Raw genomic sequence first — 27,879 nt, 5'->3', positions numbered from 1 at the left:
GCAGCAGATAGCTGCAGACCACAAGTTACCTGCAGTACTAGCCAGCAACAAGACCGTCTCTAGTGCGAGACTTGGAGCGTAGAGACGTTCTGTGGCTAGCTCACCTCGTTCCCAGATTAGTTACTGGCAAACACATTATATTGCATTAATATTTTGGTATAAAAATCACCCGCCAGTGTGGCGGGTAGCCTTTTGGATTTAGTCGCCAAACAGAAAATCTACCCGCATTTGGCGCTTGGCGGGTGTTAATTTCGGACCCTGTCCACAAGTTTACAACGAATGGTAAAACACCTGTTGGAAAGCATCTTTTGCAGCGATTTTTGTGTGAGCATATACAGTAAGTGAACACCCCTGACCACTCGGTGAGTTTCACGTCTTTGTAAACGAAAGTTTAATGCATTTTAGGAAGGATTGTTCCAGTGCACCTATGTAGCCATTGTAGAGGTGGTGGGGTGACAACAAAAACGGAAAATTCTCGGGCCAGCATCATATGTCCAAATTTCAGTCAAAACTGTTCTATTTCATCATAAACAATCTGAGAACAGGGCTTTAAGTGTAAAATACGAAAGTCATTTTTTGCAGTGCAGGGCTGGGTCACTATTGGACAGAACACACTGCTGGGTTAAAATGACCCAACTGCTGGGTTAATGTCAATCAACCATGGGTTGAAACAACCCAGCATTTAGAGTGTACTCATCCTCCTCTTCCCTCTCTTCCTCCTCATCCTCTACATCAATCACTTTTTTATCTAACTTATCCTCCTCTTCCCTCTCTTCCTCCTCATCCTCTGCAGTGCACCTTCATGTTTCTCATTCTTCTTATCCTCTTTTTCTTTCACTTCCTCCTCATCCTTCTCTTCCTCATCCTCCTCTTCTTCCTCGTCCTACTAATCCTCCTACTAATCCTCCTCTTTTTTTCTCCTCCTCATACTCCTCGTCCCCCTCTTTCTTTTCATTGTCTGCATCCTCCTCTTTCTTCTCATCCTCCTCATTTTCATCTTCCTGCTCATTTCCCTAAACCTCATGTTCTTGCAGCAGCAACAGCAGTGTGTGTGTGAAAGGAAACAATGTTTCTCCTCTTCCTCTTTCTGTCAGGAAGTGTTTACACTGAGCTATTTCTCAAAGTCAGCTCTCGGTGTGTGTGAGAGAGATGATAAAACATTTGCCAGAAGGCTGCTCTATTGTTTCTCTTGTGTGTCTGCTGGAGTCCAGCTCTCCCGTCCTCCATCACATTCTGCCTATTTCTTTCATTCCATCTCACTGACTCTCCTCTGACAAGAAAAACAGGAATAAAATTTTGAGTGTGTGTGTGCATGCGTGTGTGTTTATGCACACGTATATGAGTGTGTTTGTGTATGGTATGTTGTAAACTCATTGTGATGCAGGATCTGACAGACAGGCTTAACCTCAATGATCAATAAACATGTTTAGAGGGAAATGAGAAAATGTTTTTGCCTTTGCAAATCGTGTTGTGATTGCTAAGTTGTTTTGAGTTTTAGCATGTTGCTAGGAAGTCCCTATTCTAGGATTTCTCAGGTCTCTATGATTTTCTGACTTGGATTCATCCTTCAGTGATCTCTTTATTCATATTATTAGTTTTTTAGCTGCAAGATCTGATTATTCCTGTCTGTAACATAAACAGTGCAGGTCGAGTTACATGCTTGCTGACAATTTGAGGCTTGATTTACAGTAGTAAACTATCCATCCATCCATGTCTTCTTGGATCTTGCTTGTCCTCTGCAGAGTTGCAGGATGGCTGGTCCTGATCTCATCATCTTGGGTCGGTGTTAAAGGGAACATTTTACAAGACTTTTTTAAGATGTCAAATAATTAGTTCTGGTGTCTCCAGAATATGTATGTGAAGTTTCAGCACAAAATGCCCCATAGATAATATTTTATAACATGTTAAAATTGCCACTTTTTAGGTGTGAGCAAAAATGTGCCAATTTGGGTGTGTCCTTTAAAATGCAAATGAGCTGATCTCTGCACTAAATGCCAGTGCTGTGGTTGGATAGTGCAGATTAAGGGGCGGTATTATCCCCTTATGACATCACAGGGGGAGATGTCATTTTTCACATGCTTGAAGAGAATGGTCTATCAAAACTAAGATACTGGGTTGATCTTATACACATTTTCTAGGTTGGTAAAAGCACTGGGGACCCAAATATAGCACTTAAACATGGAAAAAGTCAGATTTTCATGATATGTCCCCTTTAATTCAGGATTTAAATTGTTTATCATCTGTGGTTATTAGAGGTGGACATTTTACTTATGACATCAGAATAAAGTATCTTTTTTTCTTTTTCTCAGGACTTGACACCACTAAAGATCCCTGTATGAAGGTTCACTGTCCACCTCACAAAGTGTGTGTGAGTCATGACTTTCAGACAGCCATCTGCACCAATCACAAACCTGCACCGCACAGGTAAGACATGCATTAAATTTATGAATGCATAAAGTGTGATACTAGATTATGCTTAAATGTTCTGTATATCACATGAATAATTCATAATAGGCCCACACAGAGTCTTTTCACCGTTTCAAATCTATGCAAATACAAGTGAATGGGTTTGAATATGGTAAAGCTCAATAGGTTTTAGGACAGAGCTCTAATGATTAGCAATTATATATAATTATGGAAAACAGACTTGATGGTTTTCTGAAACATTTTTTTTTATGGTAAGACTGATCTGAGATCAGCAGTGTAATGTCCTCAGTGTGGAGATGATATTGCTAATTTACTTCAATATAATGCAATGAACTGCGAATCGCGAGTCATACTGTAATGTACCTTAATATGGTGTAATATACTCCATTATACTGTAACGCATAGCAATATCCAGCAGTTCCCCGTAAAGAGATAAAAGCGTCCGCTGAAAATTGCTCATTGAAAAGCACTCAAGAGTGACTTTACCAGAGAGAGAGAAGGAGTCATGAAAATATAAGAAAATATCATGTATTTGTACATGGGTTGGGTGGTCAAAAGTAAAATGTCAGGCAGAAAATTAAACAGCTGAAGTATTTAAAGACATCTGCAGACAGCGACAGTGTTTATATGGAGATGGTTTAGGTTTTATATATAACTTGTCGTATATATAATATATATGTCGTACAGTGAGAAATGTTCAAAGATGGCCGTTTTCCTGGTCTTGCGACATATATAATATATATTTCGAACAGTGAGAAATGTTCAAAGATGGCCATTTTCCCGGTCTTGCGTACAAAGACAGCATTATACAGTGTCAGAAATTCAGCATGAATCACCGCACAGTGTGTTTGCTGCTATGCCCTGCGTGCTGGTATTTGTTTACCACTAGCACATGCTGGTGACGTAGCGCTAACATGTGATGCAGTCCCCGAAGCTTCCATGTCATCATCATCGTACAGTCTACATGCTTGAAATAACCACTCCTTACAACCGAGGTATGCAGCAAAGCATTTCTGAAGCCACAACACGCACATCCTTGAGGCAGATGAGAAAAAGAGGCTACAATTTGCATGAGCTCACCAAAATTGGACAGTTGAAGACTGGAAAAATGTTGCCTGGTCTGATGAGTCTCGATTTCTGTTGAGACAGAAAATTTGGCGTAAACAGAATGAGAACATGGATCCATCATGACCACCATGTACCTATCCTCTGATGGCTACTTCCAGCAGAATAATGCACCATGTCACAAAGCTCGAATCATTTCAGATTGGTTGAACATGACAATGAGTTCACCGTACTAAAATGGCCCCCACAGTCACCAGATCTCAACCCAATAGAGCATCTTTGGGATGTGGTGAAACGGGAGCTTCGTGCCCTGTATGTGCATCCCACAAATCGCCATCAACTACAAGATGCTATTCTATCAATATGGGCCAACGTTTCTAAAGAATGCTTTCAGCACCTTGTTGAATCAATGCCACATAGAATTAAGGCAGTTCTGCAGGTGAAAGAGGGTCAAACACAGTATTAGTATGGTGTTCCTAATAATCCTTTAGGTGAGTGTATACTAGTTTAATGTAGTACAGTCTTTGAAACTCTGTAAACTTTTTTTTCTCACGCAGTGCTCACTTTTTCAGTGCATCTATTTGATGTAATTTAAAGTAGACAAGCCAGATGCACATGATGAGAATAAACCATCTAAAATGCTTGTAATATTCATATTACTAAGAGTAAATGCAATATGGGGATTTAAATTATGTTAGCGCTTGACTGTTTGACTAAAAAGATGAGCAATGCAATTAATCACAGCTCTAATCACAAAACGTGTCAATTACTATTCCCAAACATCCTAATGTAGACCTATTCATCATATAAAGCATCCTGTTTCTTTAAAAGACTTAGATTTGATCTTATAGGTTTAGAACAACATGAGGGCAAGTATATGATGACACTTTGTATTTTTGGGTGAATTATTCCTTATAAATACAGTAAGCTTAGTGTTTGATAACACAAACTCACAAATCATATTGAATCGTATCACCGATACATACCGAAGCAATTTTATATGGCAAAGTCTCGATACAACAATGAATCGGTAGATGTAATTTAAAGTAATCAAATATCGTTATTTGTACAGAAATTTTGTATTGGTGCATCCCTAGTTCTGAGTGAATGCAACTTATCCATTAAAGTCATTTATATATATCACATTCCTCATCTCTTGATCAAATAAGCTGTGTGTGTTCTAATATCAAACCTTAAACTCATTTTGTCTTTATTCTCTCTATAGCATTAAGCCCAGAAAAGGAAGTCTTCTCCATAAACATTGGATGGGTGCTATGAATCATGGGAAATGTAGGGCATGTCCTGTTGTTCACTCCAACCCAGTGTGTGGCTCTGATGGACACACATATTCCTCAAAGGTGAGATATTTACCACGGTATTTGCATCAGATCATTAATGTTTAAAGGTCAGTGCTCATCAGCAGGCAGATTTCGAAATCACAAGCGCCTGCAACATTAAACTTGAATATAAGAACTCTCTTAAAGGGCCATTGAGAAGATACATAGACACGCTGATATGACCGGCATTACTTTGCGTGAAGGATATATTCAGTCTGATCTCTAAAGGTTCACCTGAACACCTTCAGAAGCAGAATCATTTTGTCCCAACAAAGCAAAAGCAACCTTTTAAAATCAAATATCAACCCCCACTTCTCCCTCTCTCTCCCTCCTGGTATAAATGATGTAGTGTGGTGTGATGGATGGTGAGATGGATGAACTGTGTCTGCTGTTGATATTGGATTCTCAAACGCTGCGCCCCTCGGCTCGAGAGCAGAGAGAAACACCTAAACCTTTAGCCTAACCTGTGACTCTTGTCTGTGACCTCACTACTTTAACCCCACCCACTCAATTTCCTTCCCGTCAACCTGAATGAAATCCATTGTATGAGATTGAGAGCGAGAGACATTGGAGCCTGTAGTGAAAAATGTGTTCCTGTAGCCCAATTGGTAAAGCATTGCATTAGCAGCGCAAAGGTCACAAGTTCGATCTCTACCAAATTCCTAGGTACAGGAAAAATGACCATGTCTGTCTATAAAAAAGAAGAACAGTGTTATGCTGTGTTCAGACCAGCTGCAAGAGCGAGTGATTTCAATGTTAAGTCAATGTAAAGACGGGTTGGTGCGTGTCTGGAGGTCTCGCGGTGTGAATGAGGTGTTTAGCGCGGCGCGGTAGACGCGATTCCGACTCATTCTCGCGTCTAGTTTGTGCGAATGGCGCGACTTGAGCGTTGCCGCGGGAAACATGCGAGTTTCAAATTTTGAACTTTGTCGGAAAAATGCGCCACGTTGACCAATCAGGAGCTTGCTCTAGCCCTGCGTTCCAGTTTGTTTTTTTATGACCTTCCCTCGCTAACTTCCCTCAGTCTCGTTCACTTGGATGTACGTCATTGCTTATATTGTACAAGTGCCCACTACTGCTGAAACACTTGAAGTAGGTTCAAATGGATCGCCCTAATCCCTTGATCACACGGAAAGTGGAGACCGCCCCCTCCATGTGCAAAGCGCGAGTTGCTGAAGTGACGTCACAATCGTGATGTATTGTGGGATATGGAGCTGCCTGAAGTGTACATATAAAGTAGACTAGCTCCCTCGGTCAAAATCGAGGGAGCAAGGGTCTGTCCATACAAACTTCCCTCGTCCACTTGACGCACTTCAAAATGGCGACAGGGATTCCCCCGAGGGGGAGTGTTTAGGGAAGTTTGCGAGTGCGTGTCTAAAACTGGACTGGAATGCACCCTAGTAGTCTCGTAATTACACTGAAAAAAAATGATTAATTGAATTTAATACATTTTTTTAAGGTAAGTGGTTGCAATCAATTTATTTAAGCTACATTTAAACAAAAAACATTAGTAAAGTAAAATAAAATATAAAACTTTTGTATAAAAGTAGCTAAAATAAATTGATTGCAACCACTTACCTTAATTTTTTTTATTAAATTCAATGAATCATTTATTTCAGTGTACAGGAAGTGAGCGGAGTCACAGAAGCCCCTTCCATGACACGAATTTGCGCGTGACTAGAATTTCATACGCGGCTTTCACGCGTGAATGAAGCGAGTAAACTCAAAATGTTCAAGCTGCAAACTAGACGCGGTAGAAGCGAATCTGACGCCTCAAACGCGACTGTTGTGAACCCACGGTTAGGTGTAGTTTGTTATTTTTAAGTTTATTTTTTCATATCTTGGTCCATCATTAAATAATAAAGTGCAGTAAAAATGTGACCAAAGCTTGATTTTCATTGCAAAGAAAATGAATCTAGTCCTAGTCCCATTCATTCCTATGGCTCCAAACAGGTATGAATTTAAAAGCCACCAAACACTTCCATGTTTTTTCTATTTAAAAACTGTTACATGAGTAGTTACACGAGTAAGTATGGTTGCACAAAATAAAACTTTTGTTTGGAGCCATAGGAATGAATGGGGCTAGGCTAAATGCTAACACATTCAAGAAGCGCTGTACAAAGATTAAAAGTGAATGCATTGAAAAGATAGGTATGTATTAATTCATCTAAGTTGAGGTAAAAACATAGTAAAATATTGAAAAAAGGGTGGTGTTTTCCTTTAAAATCTTCACAACCTTAAATTGCCATATTAAATGCAACTATGGTGAGCATTGGCTTGTAAGATTAACTGTCTGCTTTAAGTAATAATCAATGACAATTGTTTCATCCTGATACCAGTGGCGGCCGGTGACTTCTCTTCCGAGGGGCGTGAATTCAAAATATGTGTTTGGAGTGTAATGTGAACCTATGTGCATCATGTCAAAATACGAACCTGCTGCATACACACCGAAAGGGTTTATGTTTAAAAAGACGCTCACGTTCACAAAATACTGGCAAGACACTCACTTACAGTAACACTTTGATTACACATAGGATTAAGCTAGTATGTGGCAAATGCGAGCGTGTCTTTCTACATAAATCCCTTCAAAGCATCTGCAGCAGGCACGTATTTTGACATGACACGTGATGCACATAGGTTCACATGACGTGCCAAACACATATTTTGACATGACGAGCCACACACATGACGTGTGCTTTTGAAGAGCTTTGCAGCAAGAGCCCAACCCAACCACATTGTAACATCAAACTGTAATATGCAGTCTACCTGTCTCCAAATGAATTACCCAGAATCCTCTCTGTTTTTCCACAGTGTAAACTTGAGTACCAGGCTTGCAGCTCCAGCAAGAGTATCACAGTGAAGTGTGAAGGTTCGTGTCCCTGTCTGCCAGCACAGGACATCATCAAACCACATACTGAGAGAAACGGTCAGTCATTTCCCATTTGTCTGCTCTGGACAGAGATAAAATCTTAAGAAATTGCATTCAGAATGGAGACTCAGGCTTTCTTCGCACTGCACATAAATCTGATATATTTTTTCTGATCTGATATTTTGAACCGACTGCTCACACTGTTATTTAGCAAGTGATGAAATCTGATCTTCTTGTTCCTACGGTGTGGTCAATATTTATTGTAGTTTCATCAGTTGCTTCAATAATGTTGTCAGTCTGATGCCTGCTGTTTTAAGATACACTAAAAGTGTGTTTAATGTTTAGAAAAATAGATCTGAGGAACACTAGCTGTACAAAGCTTAAGGCGAGCACATGGAAAGAAAAAAAACACATAATTGTTACTTACAATATGCAAACATGTGCCTTTGTGTATGTATGTATGTGCGTTTCCAGAGGGGACAGATGAAGTTGAACTGAATGTAGTTTTGGAAATGGCACTGGACATTACAAGGACAAGGTCACCAAAAATAGACAGAGCGAGAGAAAGAGAGAAGGACAGATGGATGATTGTGTTTGAACAGAGGGTTCATGTTAGCTTCTGCTTTGGTGCCCAGGAAAAAAATCATGTCTGACATCTTTTAAAAATCTCAATTGGGTCTCCTGAGATTAAGTTAATGAAATGATAAATGAGATCTTAAAATCACAATGAAAAGGAAGTAGCATCTTATTTTTTTCGTCACGCCATATATACCAGAGTGAAACAACAATTATTTTTGAAAATTATAGTAAAGAGAGATTGTTTAGAGGAGGGGAAACGATCTGCTTTGTTTTATCTGCTTTTGATTCAAATTCCTTAAAACGAGGTAGGGATGGGACGATAAATGTCGATATACACTAATAATATGTTGCCGAAGCACACAGCCGATATTATGCACAGCTATTTCATGTGCTACGGCTTTTGAATAGTAAGTCCTTATCAATCTGAAATCACTGTTAGTTTGAGTTGTTTATAACATGCATTTGAAAAAGCAACACTCGTCGAGCATTATCATTATAGTAGGGCTGCATAACGATTAATTGCGATTAATCATTTGCAGATTAAAAGTTTGTGTTTATATAATTTATGTGTGTGTGTGTGTGTGTGTGTGTGTGTGTGTGTTTGTGTGTGTGTGTACTGTGTATAATAATTCAGTAAATATAAACACACACATGTATATATTTAAGAAATGTTTAAGAAACATGATTAACCGGTAGAAATTTGTCAACCGGTAGAGATTTTGGACTTTGAGGTTACGCATCCACGACACATTGCTGTGCACGTGGTCATGAAAACGTAACGTCTGTATGCGTATTTAAGCATCGCAGTTTTAAAACAAGTACTTTAAAGGCATTAAACACACACAACAGATCTATATGCATGAGCTCTTTCTGTGTGAGAGGAGCGTGCAAGTCGCGCAACTGCTGCGCGTTAAGCTCATGAACATTTTTCTCGCTTTATTGGCCTTAAATACATATATGCGTCAAAATTCCCATCTTTGCAAGTATCATCATAAACACAATGTATGCATGCGCATATTGGCAACGTAAGTATGGCAAGAATCAGCAGTGAAGCAACACAGACAGAAAAAGTTATTTTATCAAACTTTATCAAAATTTTCAACACAGATACCACATCCGTGTACTATAGTGGAGTAAATAGAAGACGTAAGCAGATGGCCAAATATAAAGTGGCCAGATACATATATACGTATATTAGTATATTATATTAATGCAACCAAACGCAACAACCAGACATATTGATGCTGGGAAATGTCTCGGTTACGGATGTAACCCTCGTTCCCTGAAGGAGGGAACGGAGACGTCACGTCGTGACCGACGAATTGGGAGCTCGCTTAGAGAGACCAATCTGCTTCGAATACTACTAAAACGCCAATGAACTTGGCATTGAGATATTTGCATAATGCTGGCGCCGCCCCGCCAGGTGCGTATATAAGGCGCACGTGCAAATAGGGAAATCAGCTTCTGTTCGCTGAGAAAGCCGGAAGGTGACCGGCCTAAACAGCAGGTGGCAGCACCTGTGGCGACGGGACTTGACGTCTCCGTTCCCTCCTTCAGGGAACGAGGGTTACATCCGTAACCGAGACGTTCCCTTTCAGTCGGTCACTACGACGTCACGTCGTGACCGACGAATTGGGAATCCCTACCAAAACGCCACTAGGGGCTGACCTCTTCCAGTGTCTGCGTAAAGCCCTCCGGTTCCACTTAAGGATAAGGAGAATTAGGTTTTAAGGCAGAAGGCCGGGCACTAGATGTTCCTTTAACCACACAGTAGTGCCAGCGACTGGGAAGCGCCCTATCTGAGCGGTATAGGGACGCTGCGGAAGCCACCGCCCCGTTAAGGGCTAATGGTGGGCGAAAGTCAACCGTAGTTGAGGTATAAATGACAGCCGTGGCTGTGTAAGCAAAGCAGTGCTCTGCTAAGGGAAACGTGGGCTGGTAGGATTAACCCCACGGAATAATACTCACAAAGGAACCCGTTGGGACACAATGTGGGGCCCTGGCCAAACACGTAGGTTCGCAAGAATACAGCTAGTGAAAGGCTGACAGCCAATGCTCCGCAACAAAGGCTGTCAAGGCAGTGGAGAGAGCAAATCAAACCATTACGCATTTTTGCTCTGTTAGCCTTCCATACTGAAAACTCAATTTGGAGCCTCAGTCGGAGGCTGCAAGCCGACTTGCGAGCCCGCTCTCCGTGCCCTCCCTGGTGAGGACAGAACACGAGAGGATACAGGCTCGATACGAACATTGTAAAATCTAATGAACGTATTAGGTGTCGCCCAACCAGCAGCTCTACAGATGTCTGTTAGCGAGGAACCACGAGCTAATGCCCAAGATGAAGCAACACTCCGAGTGGAGTGCGCTCTCAAATTAAAGGGGCAAGGAATGCCCTGCAAATTGTAAGCTAGGGCGATAGTATCAACTATCCAATGAGACATCCTCTGCTTAGTGACAGCTTTCCCTTTCTGCTGGCCACCATAACAAACAAAGAGCTGGTCCGAGGTCCTGAAGCTTTGCGTGCGGTCCACGTAGAATCGCAGTGCGCGTACGGGGCACAACAAAGCCTCGGTTGGGTTTGCCTGCTCCAAAGGCAATGCTTGCAAGCTCACCACTTGATCTCTAAAGGGAGTAGTGGGAACTTTGGGCACGTAGCCTGGTCTGGGTCTGAAAGTCACGCTCGAGACAGAAGGACCAAACTGAAGGCACGAATCGTCAACAGAGAATGCATGTAAATCTCCTATTCTCTTCACAGAGGCCAATGCTAGTAGGGTCAGAGCTTTCATTGATAAAAGCTTCAGACTCGCAGACTGCAAAGGCTCGAACGGAGGACTCTGCAGCGCTTTCAGCACCATGGACAAGTCCCAGGGAGGAATAGAAGGGGGGCGCGAGGGGTTTAGCCTGCGAGCGCCTCTCAGGAATCTAATAACCAAATCATGCTGGCCCACTGATCTGCCGTTAATAAGTGAGTGATGCGCAGATATAGCGGCGATATCAACTTTAATAGTGGACGGTGACAGCCTACCATCTAGTCTATGTTGAAGATATAAAAGCACGATGTTAATAGGGCATTCTCTGGGGTCTTCGCGTTGCGAAGAGCACCAGGTGACGAAAAGGTTCCATTTTAACGCGTAAGCCCGTCTCGTAGACGGAGCTCGTGCCGCGTCAATAGTGTTAGATACCGCCTGGGGCAAATCACTTAAACCTTGCGCGCGCTCAACGACCAAACGTGGAGATTCCACAGGTCGGGGCGCGGGTGCCATAATGTGCCCCCTCCTTGAGAAAGAAGGTCCTTCCTCAGGGGAATCCGCCAGGGAGGGGCTGTCGCGAGGAGCATTAGTTCCGGAAACCAATTCCTGGTCATCCAATATGGGGCGATCATTAAAAGGCTCTCCTCGTCCTGCCTGACTTTGCACAGTGTCTGTGCTATTAAACTCACTGGGGGGAACGCATACTTGCGCATGCCCCGCGGCCAGCTGTGTGCCAACGCATCCACGCCGAGGCTGCCCTCGGTTAGTGAATAAAACAGGCGACAATGGGTATCGTCCGGTGACGCAAATAGGTCTATCTGCGCACGGCCGAACTTCCTCCAAATCAGCTGGACCGTCTGGGGGTGGAGTCGCCATTCGCCGGGGCGCGCCGCTCGGGAAAGCGCGTCTGCCGCTGTATTGAGCGAGCCCGGGATGTAAATGGCACGAAGGGACCTCAGATGCTTCTGACTCCAAAGGAGGAGATGACGAGCGAGATGCGACAGGTGACGAGAGCGCAAACCGCCTTGACGGTTGATATACGCTACAGTCGCAGTGTTGTCTGAGCGCACTAGTACATCCTTCCCTCGCAGCTCCGGAGCGAAGCGTACGAGTCCCAGATATACTGCCCATAACTCGCGGCAATTGATATGCCAATGCAACTGGGGTGCTGTCCACACCCCCGAAGCCGTGAGCTCGTCGTACGTGGCTCCCCAGCCCGTGTCGGAGGCATCTGTGTGGACAACAGCATGCCGGGAGACCTGTCTCATGGACACGCCGGCCCTGAGAAACGCGGGGTCTGACCACGGGGGGAATGTTAGGCGACACGCAGGTGTAATGGTTACACGATGGATGCCAGCGCGCCACGCTCTCCTCGGGACTCGATCGTGAAGCCAATGCTGAAGCGGTCTCATATGGAGCAGCCCGAGCGGTGTCACGGCCGCTGCTGCTGCCATACGCCCCAGGAGTCTCTGAAATTGTTTCAGAGGGACCGCATTCTTCCCTCGGAATGAACCGAGGCAAGTCAGAATTGATTGGACGCGCTCTTCTGTTAAACGCGCCGATAAATCGATCGAGTCCAGGTCCATACCGAGAAAAGAGATCCTCTGCGTGGGGCAAAGTTTGCTCTTTTCCCAGTTGACCCGAAGACCCAGACGGGCAAGATGTTGAAGTGTTAGATCTCTGTGTTTGCACAGCGTCCGCCGAGAATGCGCTATTATAAGCCAATCGTCGAGGTAAGCCAGAATGCGAACACCGCTCTCTCTGAGGGGCTTTAGCGCCGCCTCTACTACTTTCGTGAACACACGGGGAGAGAGAGGCAGCCCGAACGGTAAAACTTTGTACTGATATGCCCGTCCCTCGAACGCAAACCGGAGAAACGGTCTGTGACGAGGGAGAATGGACACATGAAAGTACGCGTCTTTCAGGTCTATCGCTGCAAACCAATCTTGGGGGCGTATTGCACTGAAAATTTGTTTCGGTGTAATCATCCTGAAAGACCTCTTCTGAAGAGATTTGTTCAGGACACGCAAATCCAAAATCGGTCGTAACCCGCCGCCTTTCTTGGGTACTATGAAATACGGGCTGTAAAAACCCGATCTCATCTCGGTAAGAGGGATCGGCTCGATCGCGTCCTTCGCCAGCAGGACTTCGACCACTGCACGCAGTACATGTGCAACGGACGCTTTCACCGTGGTGAAACATATGCCCGCAAATTTGGGAGTGTGCCGATTGAATTGAATTTCGTAACCGAGGCGGATCGTGCGTAAAACCCAACGAGACGGACTGGGAAGCCGAAGCCAAGCCCCCAGGGACCGTACGAGAGGAATTAACGGCACTACCGGTGTACCCGCGGCGGGGCAGCGAGGCGGGACAGGCGGGACTGCCGGTGCGTCTGCCGTGACAGCATAAGCATCTACAGTATGTGTGTGTGTGACACTGACCTGAGCCCGCTGAGGGAAACGGTCGTCCGGTCTCCTCAGCTGAGGACGCAGACTCCGAAGGGGTTGCTGGTGGTCCGGTCTCCGTAGCGGAGAGCTCGAACTCCTCAGAACACCCACTGGCAATAGAGGAGAGGGAGGAAGAGCATCTGACTGCCCGCTCACATCTCTCTCGAACCTCTGGAGACCTGGAGAAGGAATAGGAATGCACTCTTTTTGTGGTTTTGTGGGTGCCGGCTGAGAAGCCGGCGGAACAGAAACAAAACGAAACAAAAGATTTTCCACCCGGCCCTCTACCGGTGGAAGGAGCGGTGCCATCACCGTCTCCCGCTGAGTGATCCCATCCAACTCCAGGTCGCCCGTCTCAGGGCCGCTTCGATTTCCGTTTGCCACGGGAAGCGGGTGGTGCGGGCGGGGCGGGCTGCCGACGGCTGTTCCCTCTCCGTGGTCTAAAAGACGTTCTAGCGGGGGGGGCGGAGGCAGCCGCCGGAGGGCGCCCTCGGCGAGGAGCAGACGGGGCCGCCGGCGCTGGGGGGCGAGATGCAGGTCGCTTGCGCCGGGGCATGATCTGAGCGATCGCTTCCGTCTGCTTCTGGGCGGCGGAGAACTGCTGGGCAAACGACTCCACCGACTCGCCGAACAGGCCTGCCTGGGATACGGGCGCATCCAAGAACTTGTTCTTTTCAGCATCCATCATGTCGGCCAGACAGAGCCACAGATGGCGTTCCTGGACCACCATCGTGGACATCGCACGACCAATCGCCTGTGCCGTGACCTTCGTAGCACGGAGGGCCAGATCCGTAGCGGCCCGGAGCTCCGAAAGCACAGGCGAGTCGTGTCCTCCCTCGTGCAGATCTCTCAAGGCCTTGGCCTGGTGGACCTGCAGCAACGCCATAGCATGCAGGGCTGAAGCCGCCTCTCCACATGCATGATAGGCAGCCCCCGTTAGACCGGAAGACTGTCTGCAAGCACGGGAGGGGAGGGTTGGGCGATCCTTCCAAGTGGGAGCGTTGGCCGGACACAGCTGCATCACAACCGCACGCTCCACAGGGGGGATCCCCGTATAACCCTTAGCGGCTCCATCGGTGAGGGAGGTGAAGGGGGAGGGCTGAAACGGCCGTAAACGGGTAGAATACGGCGACCTCCAGGTCCTGGTCAGCTCCTCGTGCACCTCGGGGAAGAAAGGTACTGGCGGAGAGGGCTGTGAAACCCGGGCAGCTCCAAAGAACCAATCATCCAGGCGGGACGGTTCGGGCTGTGGGGGGTGAACCCACTCCAACCCTACGGTCTCCGCCGCTCGAGAGAGCACGGCCACCATCTCTGGATCGAAATCCGGCGTCACGACCCGTCCGGAAGGGGGGAGGACATCCGGATCCTCAGAGGGAGAGGGCCCACCCTCGGATGCTGCGGTCTCCGTGGACCCGGAGGGAGGCACGACAGATCCAACAGACATCGTAGAACACAACTCTGAAGTTTCCATCGGCACATCAACCGGCTGTGGATGAGGAGGCTGAGAGCCGGAGGACGAATCCCCCGACCGGCTCAGCACAGTGATGCGGAGATCATCCTTCGAGAGCTTCACAGCCGCACCGTGGCGGCGATCAGAGCTCGTCGGACGTGGGTTGCGTTTTTCCCGGAGGAAAGACAACCGTCTCCGTAAATCCACAAGGGACATGTTCTCGCAGTGAGAACACTTACCCCCAGTGAACGCTGCCTCAGCGTGCTCGATGCCCAAGCACGAAATACAACGCTCGTGACCGTCCTTCGGACCCATATACTTCCCGCATCCAAGATCGCACGGACGAAAAGCCATCCTGAAAAGGACGCTAATCTCCGGATATACGAGAGAGTGGCTGCCTTTAACAAGGCACAAAGCTCTCTCGTATCACTCTTTTAGGGAAATTCACTCAGATGCTCAGTTGATGATGCGCACAGGGAAAGGCAACGCACACACTAAACTCAAAACAAAAAGATGCAGAGCCTGTGGAATACTGCGAAGCGTCCGCTGTGGTACTGCCAGTCCAACCAACTTCCGCAATCGATCCCAACAGAGTAAAGTAGCTTCTCAGTAGCAGATACTGCCGGCTTTCGAAGCGATAAAAAGCTGATTTCCCTATTTGCACGTGCGCCTTATATACGCACCTGGCGGGGCGGCGCCAGCATTATGCAAATATCTCAATGCCAAGTTCATTGGCGTTTTAGTAGTATTCGAAGCAGATTGGTCTCTCTAAGCGAGCTCCCAATTCGTCGGTCACGACGTGACGTCGTAGTGACCGACTGAAAGGGAACCATTTTTAATAAACTTTCTGAGTTGCTAACACGTTAGAACCACTGGGGAACAACACCACTTCCGTTGCCAAAATGCGAGCGCAGGCTATTTGATCACATGGGCTGTTAAAGGGTCTATAGCAAGCATCAAGGGGGAGATTAACATTTTTGGTTAAAGATTATAATGGCACATTCACTTATTTTTAAATACAGATAATTTATTTGTAAAAATATAATTAAAGTTTTAAATGTGACTTTAAGGGTAATTCACACTGATCCGAGAAACACCAACAAACATTTGTTTTTCATAATATGAACTCAAACATTTCAAATCAAATACTTTTGAGACCAGATGGACTGAGATAAATGAGTAATAACATTTTCCTGTGGGTGTCTAATTTAGATTCATGTGTTTTCACATGTTGGTGCTTATTTGCCAAAGGCACTGCCGTTAGAAAAAAGCTGTCTGTCTGCCTCTCTGTCTGTCTGTCTGTTTGTCTCTTTTTCTCTCTGTTATGTTTAAAGATGTGAGCAGAGATGAAGGTTCAGTCTGATATGGATTTTTGATGTCTGTATTATAATGACTTTAGAGAACTGACACAATCTTTAATTGGAAAAGTGCTGCAGACATCAGGCAGCGATTTACACAGTCAGAGGGAGGGAACAAGTGTGACAAATCCATTATTTAAATTTTTCTCCATTATTGGTTCATATTTGCCTTTTTCCGTTTATTTCCCCGTTCTTATGCTGTTATCTTCTTATCAGTATTTTCATCTTTATCTGCTTTGTTTCATCTGCTTATGATTCAAATTAATCAAATTATGGTGTCACTTGTGCCCTTGGTGTTCACAATGAAAAAGGGAGGCTGTTGCTTTAGATGTTTTAAAAATGTGTACTATGAGCACTGACAAACTCAACAAGTCTCTAGATGAATATCTTTTATGAGGACACTTATATGATAGTTTGTGCAATACAATCTGTAATTATTTAACCTGTTTATTGGTCGAATTTCTACCTTACAATAACTTCCGTAAATCTCTAAGAAATCCTAAGAATCAGCTTATTCACAAAGTTAAAATACTTTATAAGATAAATATGTAGATACAACTATACGTACTGTTAAAGCACATACGTTTTTTATAGCAGTCAGATCAGATGGACACAGCAATATTGGTGTCATTATTCATGTCGGTCTTGGGATGTGTTTGTTCTTGTGGAACCGTCAAGCCAATCGGCCGAATGTTATTTTCCATCTCATGTTTGCGCCGGCCGACTGAAGGCCAGTAAGAGAAATATGAGCACTAATACTGTAGATATTGTATCTGTCTACAGATCTACAGGTTTTAGAGATCTCTTGATGCAGAGGTGACCCATGCAGCCCTGCAGGTGAACGCGGGTGTGTTTGGGTGAAAGAATGGGTGACAGGGGACATGCAGAGAGAGAAAAGTATGATCTGAGAAAAAAGCGAGAAATTTTTCACTCGCAGCAGGAGAGAAGAGAGAGGAACAGAAAGATTACCTGAGAGAAAACAGTGTAGAAAGATGTGTGTGTGTGTGCCGGTGTGTGTGTGTGTGTGTTTCTCACATTATGTTCTAAGGATTCATTTTTCACCCTTTACACTGAGATATAACACATATACACACACTCATCTTTCTTCATTGGGCCTCAGAGGGAAAAAGCAATATGAGACTTTCAGAGGAAAATTACAACCACGGCTATTTGTGTGTCATTGATGTGTAATACTGTTCCGGGGTCAGTCCTGTTATACTGCACATTTTCATGTCCCTGTCATTTATGTCTAAATATACGGCATGACATATTCACATTCACAGTTTGTGATCGTATTTGTAAAAATCGTAGTGGTTTGGTAAAGTGGATAATGTTGTGTGGCTCAAACAGAAATATTAAAGCTGTTCTTTCTTGAGCTTCACGAGTTTGCATTAACATGTAATCAATATGTTAATTAGATAAAGCATATTTGGTGTGCTGTCCGAGGGGAGGGCTTCAAGCTCAGAATATTAGCCCGAACCCAGAGTACTCCCCCCTCTTTAATTGGGATAGATGTACCAGCAACGATTGAGGTGATGGGATGAGAGACGGATGCTGCAAAAAACAATCATGGGACAGAGGTGAAGGACGCCCATATATAGAGATCTCTTCACGCTTATTGTTTGGATTACATGACCATACTCCTCCCCAATTTAGTTAATAAAGTTAATTTAAAAAAGTATTATTATGCAACAGTCTCACCCCATGTCGTCAATATTTGACGACACTTGACCATTCGTCAATATGTGACGCGGAGGGTATACCTTTCGTGTCATTTTTTGACGAACTGGGGACTTCAATACTATTACGTCCGTTGCATTCTCTTCTCCTATTTTCTTACCATTTTCGCGTCGGTTTAGGGTTAGATTTACATAATGACATCCCTACCCAAACCTAACTCTAACCCCAACGCCAGGTGACAACTGTTTCTAACCCCAACGCCAGGTGACAACTGTTTAATTTCGCTTACACTGTTTAATTTCGCGTACACTGTTTAATTTTGCGTAATCTAACCCTAAACCGACGCGAAAATGGTAAGAAAATAGGAGAAGAGAATGCAACGGACGTAATAGTATTGAAGTCCCCAGTTCGTCAAAAAATGACGCGAAAGGTATACCCTCCGCGTCACATATTGACGAATGGTCAAGTGTCGTCAAATATTGACGACATGGGGTGAGACTGTGTTACATTATGAGTGTTGTTTTAATTGGTGATAATTGTTTTCTTAAAGGTGCAGTGTGTAATTTTTAAAAGGATCTCCTGACAAGAATGCTAAATAATATACAAAACTATTTTATAAGAGGTGTAAAGACATTTTAATAATGAACCATTATGTTTTTACTACCTTTAGAATGAGATGTTTTTATCTACATACACCGAGTGTCCCCTTACGTGGAAGTCGCCATTTTGTGCCACCATGTTTCTACAGAAGCCCTTAACAGACAAACTTTTTTTTACTAAATTGTCTCAATCAATGACATGTTTTTCCGGTGGTGGCTACTGTAGCTTCTCTATGCGTTTTAAAAGCGAGGGAAGAGCAGTGGACTGAGCCATGGTTGCAATTCGCAACCTCACCACTAGATGCCACTAAAATTTACACACTGCACCTTTAATATCATAAAGGGTTCCCGTTCGGTCTTAAAAAGTCAAAAATTCTGAATGTTAAATTTAAGGCCTTAAAAGTCTAAAAAACGCCCAAGTATTAAGTTTCTTACTTTCGCTCATTCCCAAAAAAAGCGGAAATAAAATAGTAATTTAAAACGCTGAAGAACTAATCAGTGGCGAAGGCAGAAAGTGTATGATGGGTGGGCCTCTAAAAAGAAAAATTCCACACTTTGTACGTCATAATCCACGCAAATCGTGCCATAAACTATATTTCAGCTTTTGTGACACTGCAAAAAATGACTTTCTTACTTAGTATTTTTGTCTTGTTTTCAGTAGAAATATCTAAAAATTCTTACATCAAAATGTATTTTCTTGATGAGCAAAATGACCTAAGAAAATAACTAGGTTTTAGACAAAAATATACAAGTTAAGTACATTTGTGCTTAAAAAAAGCTAAAATATCTGCCAATGGGGTGAGAAGATTTTGCTTGAATTAAGTGTTTAAGAAAAAAGTATTGAAAACTTATTTCAAGATTTTTTTTCTTACTCCATTGGCAGATTTATTTGCTTGTTTGAAGCACAAATTCAAATAAATTGTATATTTTTTCTATATACTAGACTTTTTTAAAATACTAAGTAAGAAAGGCATTTTTTTGCAGTGTACACTGCAAAAAAAATATTTTAAAGAAAAAAAATCTTAGTATTTTTGTCTTGTTTTCAGTAAAAATATCTAAAAATTCCTTGTCCATTAAACAAGCAAAAAATGGGGTAAGCAAAAAAATCTTGAACAATTTTCTTAAACACTAAATTCAAGAAAATTAGCTTACCCCATTGGCAGATTTTTTGGCTTGTTTTATGTAAAAAATCACTTAAATTTGATATTTTTGGTCTAAAAACTAGACTTATTTTCATGGGTCGTTTTGCACATCAAGAAAAAGCATCTTAATTTAAGAATTTTTAGATATTTTTTACTGAAAACAAGACAAAAATACTAAGAATTTTTTTTTTCGTTTCTGTGGGTTTGGTGAGAAACAAACCTTAAATGTAGTTTTGTATAAGCAAAAATCTTTTCTGAGTTAATTTAACCAACTAGCTCAGTGCTTTGAGCATTTGCCAAGTTCTGAAACATAGAGGACCCAGAAGTGAAAAATCAACACTGCTTTATTAAATATCAACTTAACTCTTTCCCTTTCAGCATTTTTCATGATTTTCACAAAACTTAATGCCTCCCAGAAAATGCTCTTCTTTAAATATATAAACATACAATATATTAAATGAAATAACAGACCCTCTGTTTTAAAAAAATCCTACCTTCATTAGTTTTTATCACCTCTCAAATATGGGTAGCTTTCTTCAAAAACACCAAATTTTGAGCAAAAAGCTAAGATAATTCCATTTGCCCTAGAACGATTCTTCCGGGTTTTATAAGTTGCTACCTGGTGGATAATAGCAGTATTGCGGATTGATGAGATAATTCGTCAATGGCGGGGAAAGAGTTAAACAGTTGGGCCGTCGAGTCACGAGCCACCAACAGCGAGTCAACTTAGTGTTACACAGTTTTCACTTTGGAGGCTTTTGTTTACCTCACTGCTCCATGTGCGTTTACTCCTTTGACTTTTATATTTCTCTCTGCTGCAATGCACTCGAACCTAATTCATCTCGCCAAAAAACAGCAGCGATTGGCGAACGAAAAGTAAGAAAGTACAGCAACAAACCATATATTGCCAAAAACCGCAACTGTCTTCTTTTAGGAACAATTAAAACATTTTTGATAGTGCAAATAGTTTAGGAGTTACGGTAAAATGAATAGTAATATGTGCCTATAGGCAGGTGCACAACGTGCGTACACTGCTTATTACACACACAGCAACACACAAACATGCCAAATATTAAAAATGAAAGGATTACAATGTAAATATTACTATTGATAATTGCCTGCATGTCATAATGGATAGTGATTGCATGTATCAGAATTACTTATTTGCAGTAATGACAAATGTAATTGGTTTCCTCTCTGGAGAAGAGTTCAATCTTTGCTCTTGCATGTAAATAGCAAATCCACCAACTGGCTTTTAAAAAGAATTGGAGATGAGATTCTGATCGGTTTATTGCATTGGTTTATTTTAACTCCCAAAACACATCCATGATTCATTAAGAAATCCCATTTGGTCCATGTGCCTGGCGTGCCAATAGTTTTTTCTGTCGCTAAATTAGCAAAGGTAAATTTGGACATGTCCTAAGTGCACCATGCGCTTCAGACCATGCACGTCGATCGTTTTTGTTTTCATCCTGTTATGCATTTTCTTGCTGTTGTCTTCGGAAACACAACATTCCTGTGGGTGTTTTTAATCTCATTACAGCTCTCCAGAACATTCAGCGTATGTGTGAATCTCAAGTTCATCTGTCTCGCATTATTATTAAATACATCAGAATAAATGTCATCCGAGGATTTGACTCTCTCTTACTGAACATTGTTTTCAAAGGTCAGACATATCAATATCTCTCACAGGCAGTTTAAATGATATTTCTGTGTCTGCCTCTCACATTAAGCAATGATGTACGATCGCTTAAATGTGTTTATTGCTTTACATTAGACTGTATCTGATGCTTTTCCCTGTCACATTATGTGCGCTTGCAATCTTATAGCTGCAATCCAGCTGCAATGAAACACAAAATTGCAGGTTATTTAACGTACTTACCTTTATAGTCAAATAATGACGTCAAACTTACTTTTCTTACGAAAACCTCCTGAATGTTCAAATTATAAGTCATTATTCAAGCTTATCATTTTGGGTCTTGGTAAGGTAAGGACACTCAACAACAATTTTTGTTTATTGTAACGAAAAAAGTATTGCAGCTTAATGCTTCTTGCACCAAAACTAGTAATTAACTGCTGTTAGTTACTCATAATTATATTTTCAGTCTGTAGTTACTGTACCATTAACACTTTCTATAACCCCTGTTATATGTGCCGTACCTCTTTGATTCCGTTCCTCCCATTGTGACCCATTTAAGAAATTCAAAGTATTACATTTAGTGGTTGCCAAGGTGATTTTAGAAGAGGGTTTAGCCATTAAAAGGATGTTGATAGCTGGTTGCTAGGGTGCTTTGAGTGGTTGCTAAGCGGTTACTTATCTTGATGGAGGTTCATTACGATCTGAGTAGTTTCAGGACGTTTAGTAGAGCACCTGAGATTAGTTTAAGAGTTATGTATGTGTTGAAGGTGACTCTTGTTCTTTAGAGAAGGCTTCTGTCTCTGGATGTCCTACTTTATTCTCTGATTACCCATAATTCAGTGTTGCTTTTCCCTAACGTTCCTTATGGGAAGATACATGGAAGATACACAAGTGTGTGTGTGTGTGTGTGTGAGAGAGAGAGAGAGAGAGAGAGAGATAGAAAGAGAACACACTGGTGAATTTGCATTGTTGGCAGACTTTATGAATTATCTGAAGAGCTGAGCAGCCACACACTGTCGGCGGGTGGCCCTGTGGATTACAGTGTACTTTGATTAAAGAAAGTAAAAGGAGCTCAAAGTTCAACAGAGTGAGTCTGAAAAAAGACAAAAGGAAACGGCAGCTAATTAATTAATGATCCTCGGTTATCAGCGTTTCCCTCTGTTAGTCCTGCATTTACCGATAGACGAGAGAAGATAACTGCTCGCTCTCCCTCTCACACACACATGCATTTTCTTTCTTTGACTGCAAGCCAATTAATTAATCAAACTCTCTTGTAGATGAAACATCTAATAGTATATGTGGCCTGTAGAGGCTTACAGCATGCGTGAGTGTCTCACACACATAGATCTTACTGAGAGTTAGAGGTATTGTGAACATATGGTGCTGGAGAGAAAGATGTGTGTCCCAGAGCAAGATTTCACAAACTCTGTGATGAAATGCAAAAAACAAACAGCTTGTGGGCTTTAGTGACTTCATCTGCCTGATTGATATTCAACTTTCAATTAATTCAAACTGTTTGCTTGTTTATTTAGTCTTCAAAAAATTGTTTATAAAAGGAAAAACTTTAACACCATAAGATTGCAAACATAAAACATAAAAAAGTAATTGTTTAAAAACTGTACACATTAAGAAAGTAAATTATTTCATCCAGTGTTAAGAAAGTACACTAACATTTAAACATTTTCTCAAAAAAAAGTTTACTGTATTTGTCTTCTTATGGATGTTTCTTTTGTTTAGTGAGAATGTCTATAAAGCGTTGTGTTAGGGCCTCTGGTCTTTGACCTCCTGTAGTGTGTATGGGTTTGTTGAGTAAATACAGTAGTGTGCTGGTGTTTGTTGATTAAATACAGTAGTGTGCTTTTTGTTGAGTAAATACAGTAGTGTGCTGGTGTTAAGTAAATACAATAGTGTGCTGGTGTTTGTTGAGTAAATACAGTAGTGTGCTGGTGTTAAGTAAATACAGTAGTGTGCTGGTGTTTGTTGAGTAAATACAGTAGTGTGTTGTTGTTTGTTAAGTACAGTATTGTAGTATTGTGTATTGTGTTGTGTTTATAGTAGGTGTTTGTTAAGTAAGTGCAGTAGTGTGTAAGTGTTTGTTGAGTAAGTACAGTGGTGTAGGTGTTTGTTAAGTAAATACAGTAGTGTGTTGGTGTTTGATGGGTAAATACAATAGTGTGTTGGTGTTGAGTAAATACAGTAGTGTGCTGGTGTTTGTTGAGTAAATACAGCAGTGTGTTGGTGTTTGTTGAGTAAATACAGCAGTGTGTTGGTGTTTTTAAGCACAGTATAGTAGTGTTGGTGTTTGTTAAGTACAGTACAGTAGTGTGTTTGTGTTTGTTAAGTACAGTACATTAGTGTGTTGTTGTTTGTTAAGTACAGTATTGTAGTATTGTGTATTGTGTTGTGTTTATAGCAGGTGTTTGTTAAGTAAGTGCAGTAGTGTGTAAGTGTTTGTTGAGTAAGTACAGTGGCGTAGGTGTTTGTTAAGTAAATACAGTAGTGTGTTGGTGTTTGATGGGTAAATACAATAGTGTGTTGGTGTTTGTTGAGTAAGTACAGTGGTGTGTAGGTGTTTGTTAATAAATACAGTAGTGTGTTGGTGTTTGTTAATAAATACAGTAGTGTGTTGGTGTTTACAGTAGGTGTTTGTTAAGTAAGTACAGTGGTGTGTAGGTGTTTGTGAAGTAAATACAGTTGTGTATTGGTGTTTGTTGGGTAAATACAATAGTGTATTGGTGTTTGTAAAGTAAGTACAGTATTGTCTTGGTGTTTACAGTAGGTGTTTGTTAAGTAAGTGCAGTGGTGTGTAAGTGTTTGTTAAGTAAGTGCAGTGGTGTGTAAGTGTTTGTGGAGTAAGTACAGTCGTGTAGGTGTTTGTTAAGTAAGTACAGTAGTGTGTTGGTGTTTGATGGGTAAATACAATAATGTGTTGGTGTTTGTTGAGTAAGTTCAGTGGTGTGTTGGTGTTTGTAAAGTAAATACAGTAGTGTGTTGATGTATGTTAAGTAAATACAGTATTGTGTTGGTGTTTGTTATGTAAATACAGTGTTGTGTTGGGGTTTGTTATGTAAATACAGTAGTGATTTGGTGTTTGTTAAGTAAATACAGTATTGTGTTGGTGTTTGTTAAGTAAATACAAATGCGTGTTGGTGTTTAAGTAAATACAGTAGCATGTAGTTGTTTGTAAAGTAAGTACAGTATTGTGTTGGTGTTTGTAAAGTAAGTGCAGTATTGTGTTGGTGTTTGTAAAGTAAGTGCAGTATTGTGTTGGTGTTTGTAAAGTAAGTGCAGTATTGTGTTGGTGTTTGTAAAGTAAGTGCAGTAATGTGTTGGTGTTTGTTAAGTAAATGTAGTATTGTACTGGTGTTTGTAAAGTAAGTACAGTAGTGTGTTGGTGTTTACAGTAGGTGTTTGTGGAGTAACTGCAATAGTGTATTAATGATTGTTTTACATTTAGATTTAGGCATTTAGCAGACACTTTTAGTCAAAGCCACTTACAAAAGTGAGGAAAACGGCAAAGCAATTTGTCAAAGGAAAGCAACAACATGAGAACTGCCTTGCGAGTCCCTTACAGTTTACGAAGTTTTCACCAATCATTAGAAACACAACCTAAATAGAGAGAGAGAGACAGATTCGTTGTTTTGTTTGTTTTTTAATAGGCAGTGTTTGTATCAAGTTGTCAAGTGTTCACATAAGAGATGTGTTTTTAGATGTTTTTTCAATGTTGCAGAGAAGTGGCTGACTGGACAGACGGAGATCATTTCACCAGCAAGGAACGGTCGATGTGAATGAGCGGGAAGTGATTTTGTACCCTTTAGCAAAGGTACCACAAGGCGTTTCTCATTTGCTGACCACAGGGTTCTGGATGTGGTGTAGATGTCTAAGAGGAATTGGAGGTATAGTCGGTGCAGAGCAAGTGACGGATCTAAATGTGACTTAAACTTGATGCGGGCAGTAACTGCTAGCCAATCATTAGAACATTTAGTGACATGTGCTCTTTTGGGCTTCTGGAAGACCAGTTGAACTGCATTCTAATCAAATGGTTTGATTGCCTGTCCAGGAAGACAAGCTAGCAGTGTATGGCAGTAATCCAGTCTAGAAATAACCATGGCATGGACAAGAAGTTGTGATGCATGCTCAGACAGATAGGACCTGATCGTTCTGATATTGTGAAGTACAAATATGCATGAGCGTGTTGTCTTTGCAATGTGTTCTCTGTAGTTCAGCTGGTCATCAAAAATTACACCCAGGTTTCTGGTTGGTGTTATGGTCACAGTCCCATATTCGATGGTGAAATTGTGCGGCACCATGGGGTGGGCCGGGAAGACAAGATGTAGTTCAGTTGAGTATTGTAATTTTTAAGGGTTTTTGGTATGATCCACTTGTGCTGAACTGTGATCATGAAAAACCCATAATCCTCCATTCTGGCAGGAGATGAATCCCTGAAGATCTCAGTTCATCACTCTCCAAACATTTCCATTTACCCCAAAATCTTTTGGGACTTTCCACTGACCACACATCAGCTTTGAGCACACACCTTTCTCACCAGGTTCACATGCTCCTGCAGCGTACGTCTCTGTGTCTGGAAATAATGTGTTTCTGAGCTATAAGACAGAGAGAAGAGAGAGAGTGAAAGCAGGTTTTTTTATACCACAGAATTGACAACACCCACTCAACATATGCAAGATAAACACAACCCCCAATTCTCCACACACACACACACGCACACTCTCGATTTGCATTTACAGAAACTGCTCATTTAAAAAGATTAATTCTTTTAACCACATTCCCAGTTTCATTTTAATTAAACAGCGCTTCAAGCACAGAAGCAAACATGCAGAAATGATGAAGCTCCATCAGGAATACACTCTCCGCAGCTGTATGTCAAAGCCCCTCAGATAAGAGCAAATGAACTCGGCCATCTGTCTTCACCAGCGAGGGTTACTTCAAAAATGTATTCCGTTACAAATCTTGAAAATGTAACTTAATCCATAATGTAAATATCATCTGATGCTACTTTTGGTTGCTTTTGGGTTGAAAAAGATTGTAAAGAATAAAGAAAGAGCGATTATTAAAGCTGCAGTGTGTGATTCATCTGCAGCTGGCGGCAGCAAGCAGAGTAAACTGTGTGTTTGATTGCGGGTGACCTGTTTAGTGGACAAGAGTGTCCGGCTGGGTCATTATTTAAAAAAAATATTTTTTGGTTTGCTCTTGTGTGTGTGCTGCTCTGGAGGACATTGCTGAGAGCATCACAGTGTTTTAACGTCTTGTTAGTAACATGTTAGAAATCAGATTATGTCCTTTTGTGTTGAATGTAACTTTTGCTTGATGACACAGCCAACTTTCCGGATGCTCTGTATGGAAAAATGCACCTACGATACTTCTTACAGTGTTCTTTGGAATCAATCTTAAGGAAAACACTTAGATTGTCTTAACACTAGGAAATCTCATCAAGACAATTAAGAAATAGCCTTGTTTTACTAAATGTGTGTGCGCATATTTATAAAACAACATATGTGGACAAGATCATTGCATAGTACTACAGCTCGGCAAAGCTCACTTGTGGGGGTTTAACACTGTATACCTGATAGTTTTTTGTACCACCTCAGTTGAGATTCCAAGCGAGCCATAATGATACTAAATGTGACGTGTAAACACTGCAGATCACTGATTGGTCAGAAAAAATCGTCACCACCAGTGTCATAGCTAAATGCAAGATTAGCTTACCCCATGTGCCATCGAGCCAACCAAGCAATGTCCTCATCCGTGCTTTGATGTACAAATTGACAAGCCAACCGCATGGATGACAAGCAACCGCAACAACTGCAATGTTCACGTTAAATTCATTCACCTTTTTGTTTTACACATCATACATGTATTATAAAGTAGAGTGACTTTTTTTCGTAAAAGTTTCAATTCAAAATGTCATACTACTGTAAGTTATTCATATTTCGTTAAGTCATACAGTAAATGTGTGAAAAGCCTTGGGCACGCAAAGTGAAACTGAGATGACATAATTAGGGTTGTCTGCCTCTAAATGCAGTTTTAAAGTTAAAAATAAACTGGTCAACACAAATGCAAAGCACCATAATACCACAGATTGCTTAGCAACATTAAAACCACTTTTAAATAAAAACTTATAAAGGTTTTAACTTAAAGGTGTATCCACAGCCTCCGCACCACGGATGAGCGAGTTGCAGCTGATGTAACATTGGTGGCTTTATTGTTAACTGATTAAACACTTGACTTTCACCTATTTATATATGCAAGTTTTTCTTCAACAATATCTGCATGAAACATTATAAACATGGCGATAATCTGCCGACTTAAATGTTTCAGTATGTCCTCTACGTTATTACAGAGTCTGCTTTATTCATCAAGATGCTGAAAGCATTCTTTAGAAATGTTGGCCCATATTAATAGGAAAGCATCTAGAAGTTGATTTTTGTGGGACGGGGGCTTTGTAAATTTGCATTTAACAAGCCTAAACGATGTTCATTTAAAAATATATATTTAGCTGTAGTATCGCTTGTGTTAATC

General features: G+C 41.9%; 2 protein-coding genes across 4 annotated transcripts in view; both read left to right on the top strand.

Moving 5' to 3' along the window:
• Nucleotides 1-27,879, top strand: part of etf1a (eukaryotic translation termination factor 1a) — a 112,398-nt gene that overhangs the window by 21,242 nt on the left and 63,277 nt on the right. The window lies entirely within an intron of this gene.
• The window catches only part of spock1 (SPARC (osteonectin), cwcv and kazal like domains proteoglycan 1), a 190,704-nt gene that overhangs the window by 140,482 nt on the left and 22,343 nt on the right, over nt 1-27,879 (top strand). For all 3 annotated transcript variants that reach the window (XR_012358020.1, XM_055177305.2, XM_055177306.2), the window contains exons 5-7: nt 2,310-2,424; nt 4,718-4,850; nt 7,641-7,755. Coding sequence is in view for 2 of the 3 variants with exons in the window: in XM_055177305.2 (XP_055033280.2) it covers nt 2,310-2,424; nt 4,718-4,850; nt 7,641-7,755 (363 nt within the window). In the remaining variant the exon portion in view is untranslated. The remainder of the gene's footprint in view (nt 1-2,309; nt 2,425-4,717; nt 4,851-7,640; nt 7,756-27,879) is intronic.

Source organism: Misgurnus anguillicaudatus, chromosome 16, assembly GCF_027580225.2.
Source record: "Misgurnus anguillicaudatus chromosome 16, ASM2758022v2, whole genome shotgun sequence".
Classification (NCBI taxonomy): Eukaryota; Metazoa; Chordata; class Actinopteri; order Cypriniformes; family Cobitidae; genus Misgurnus; species Misgurnus anguillicaudatus.
Note: the sequence above shows the minus strand (reverse complement) of the source record. Positions and strands in the feature narration are given on the sequence as shown.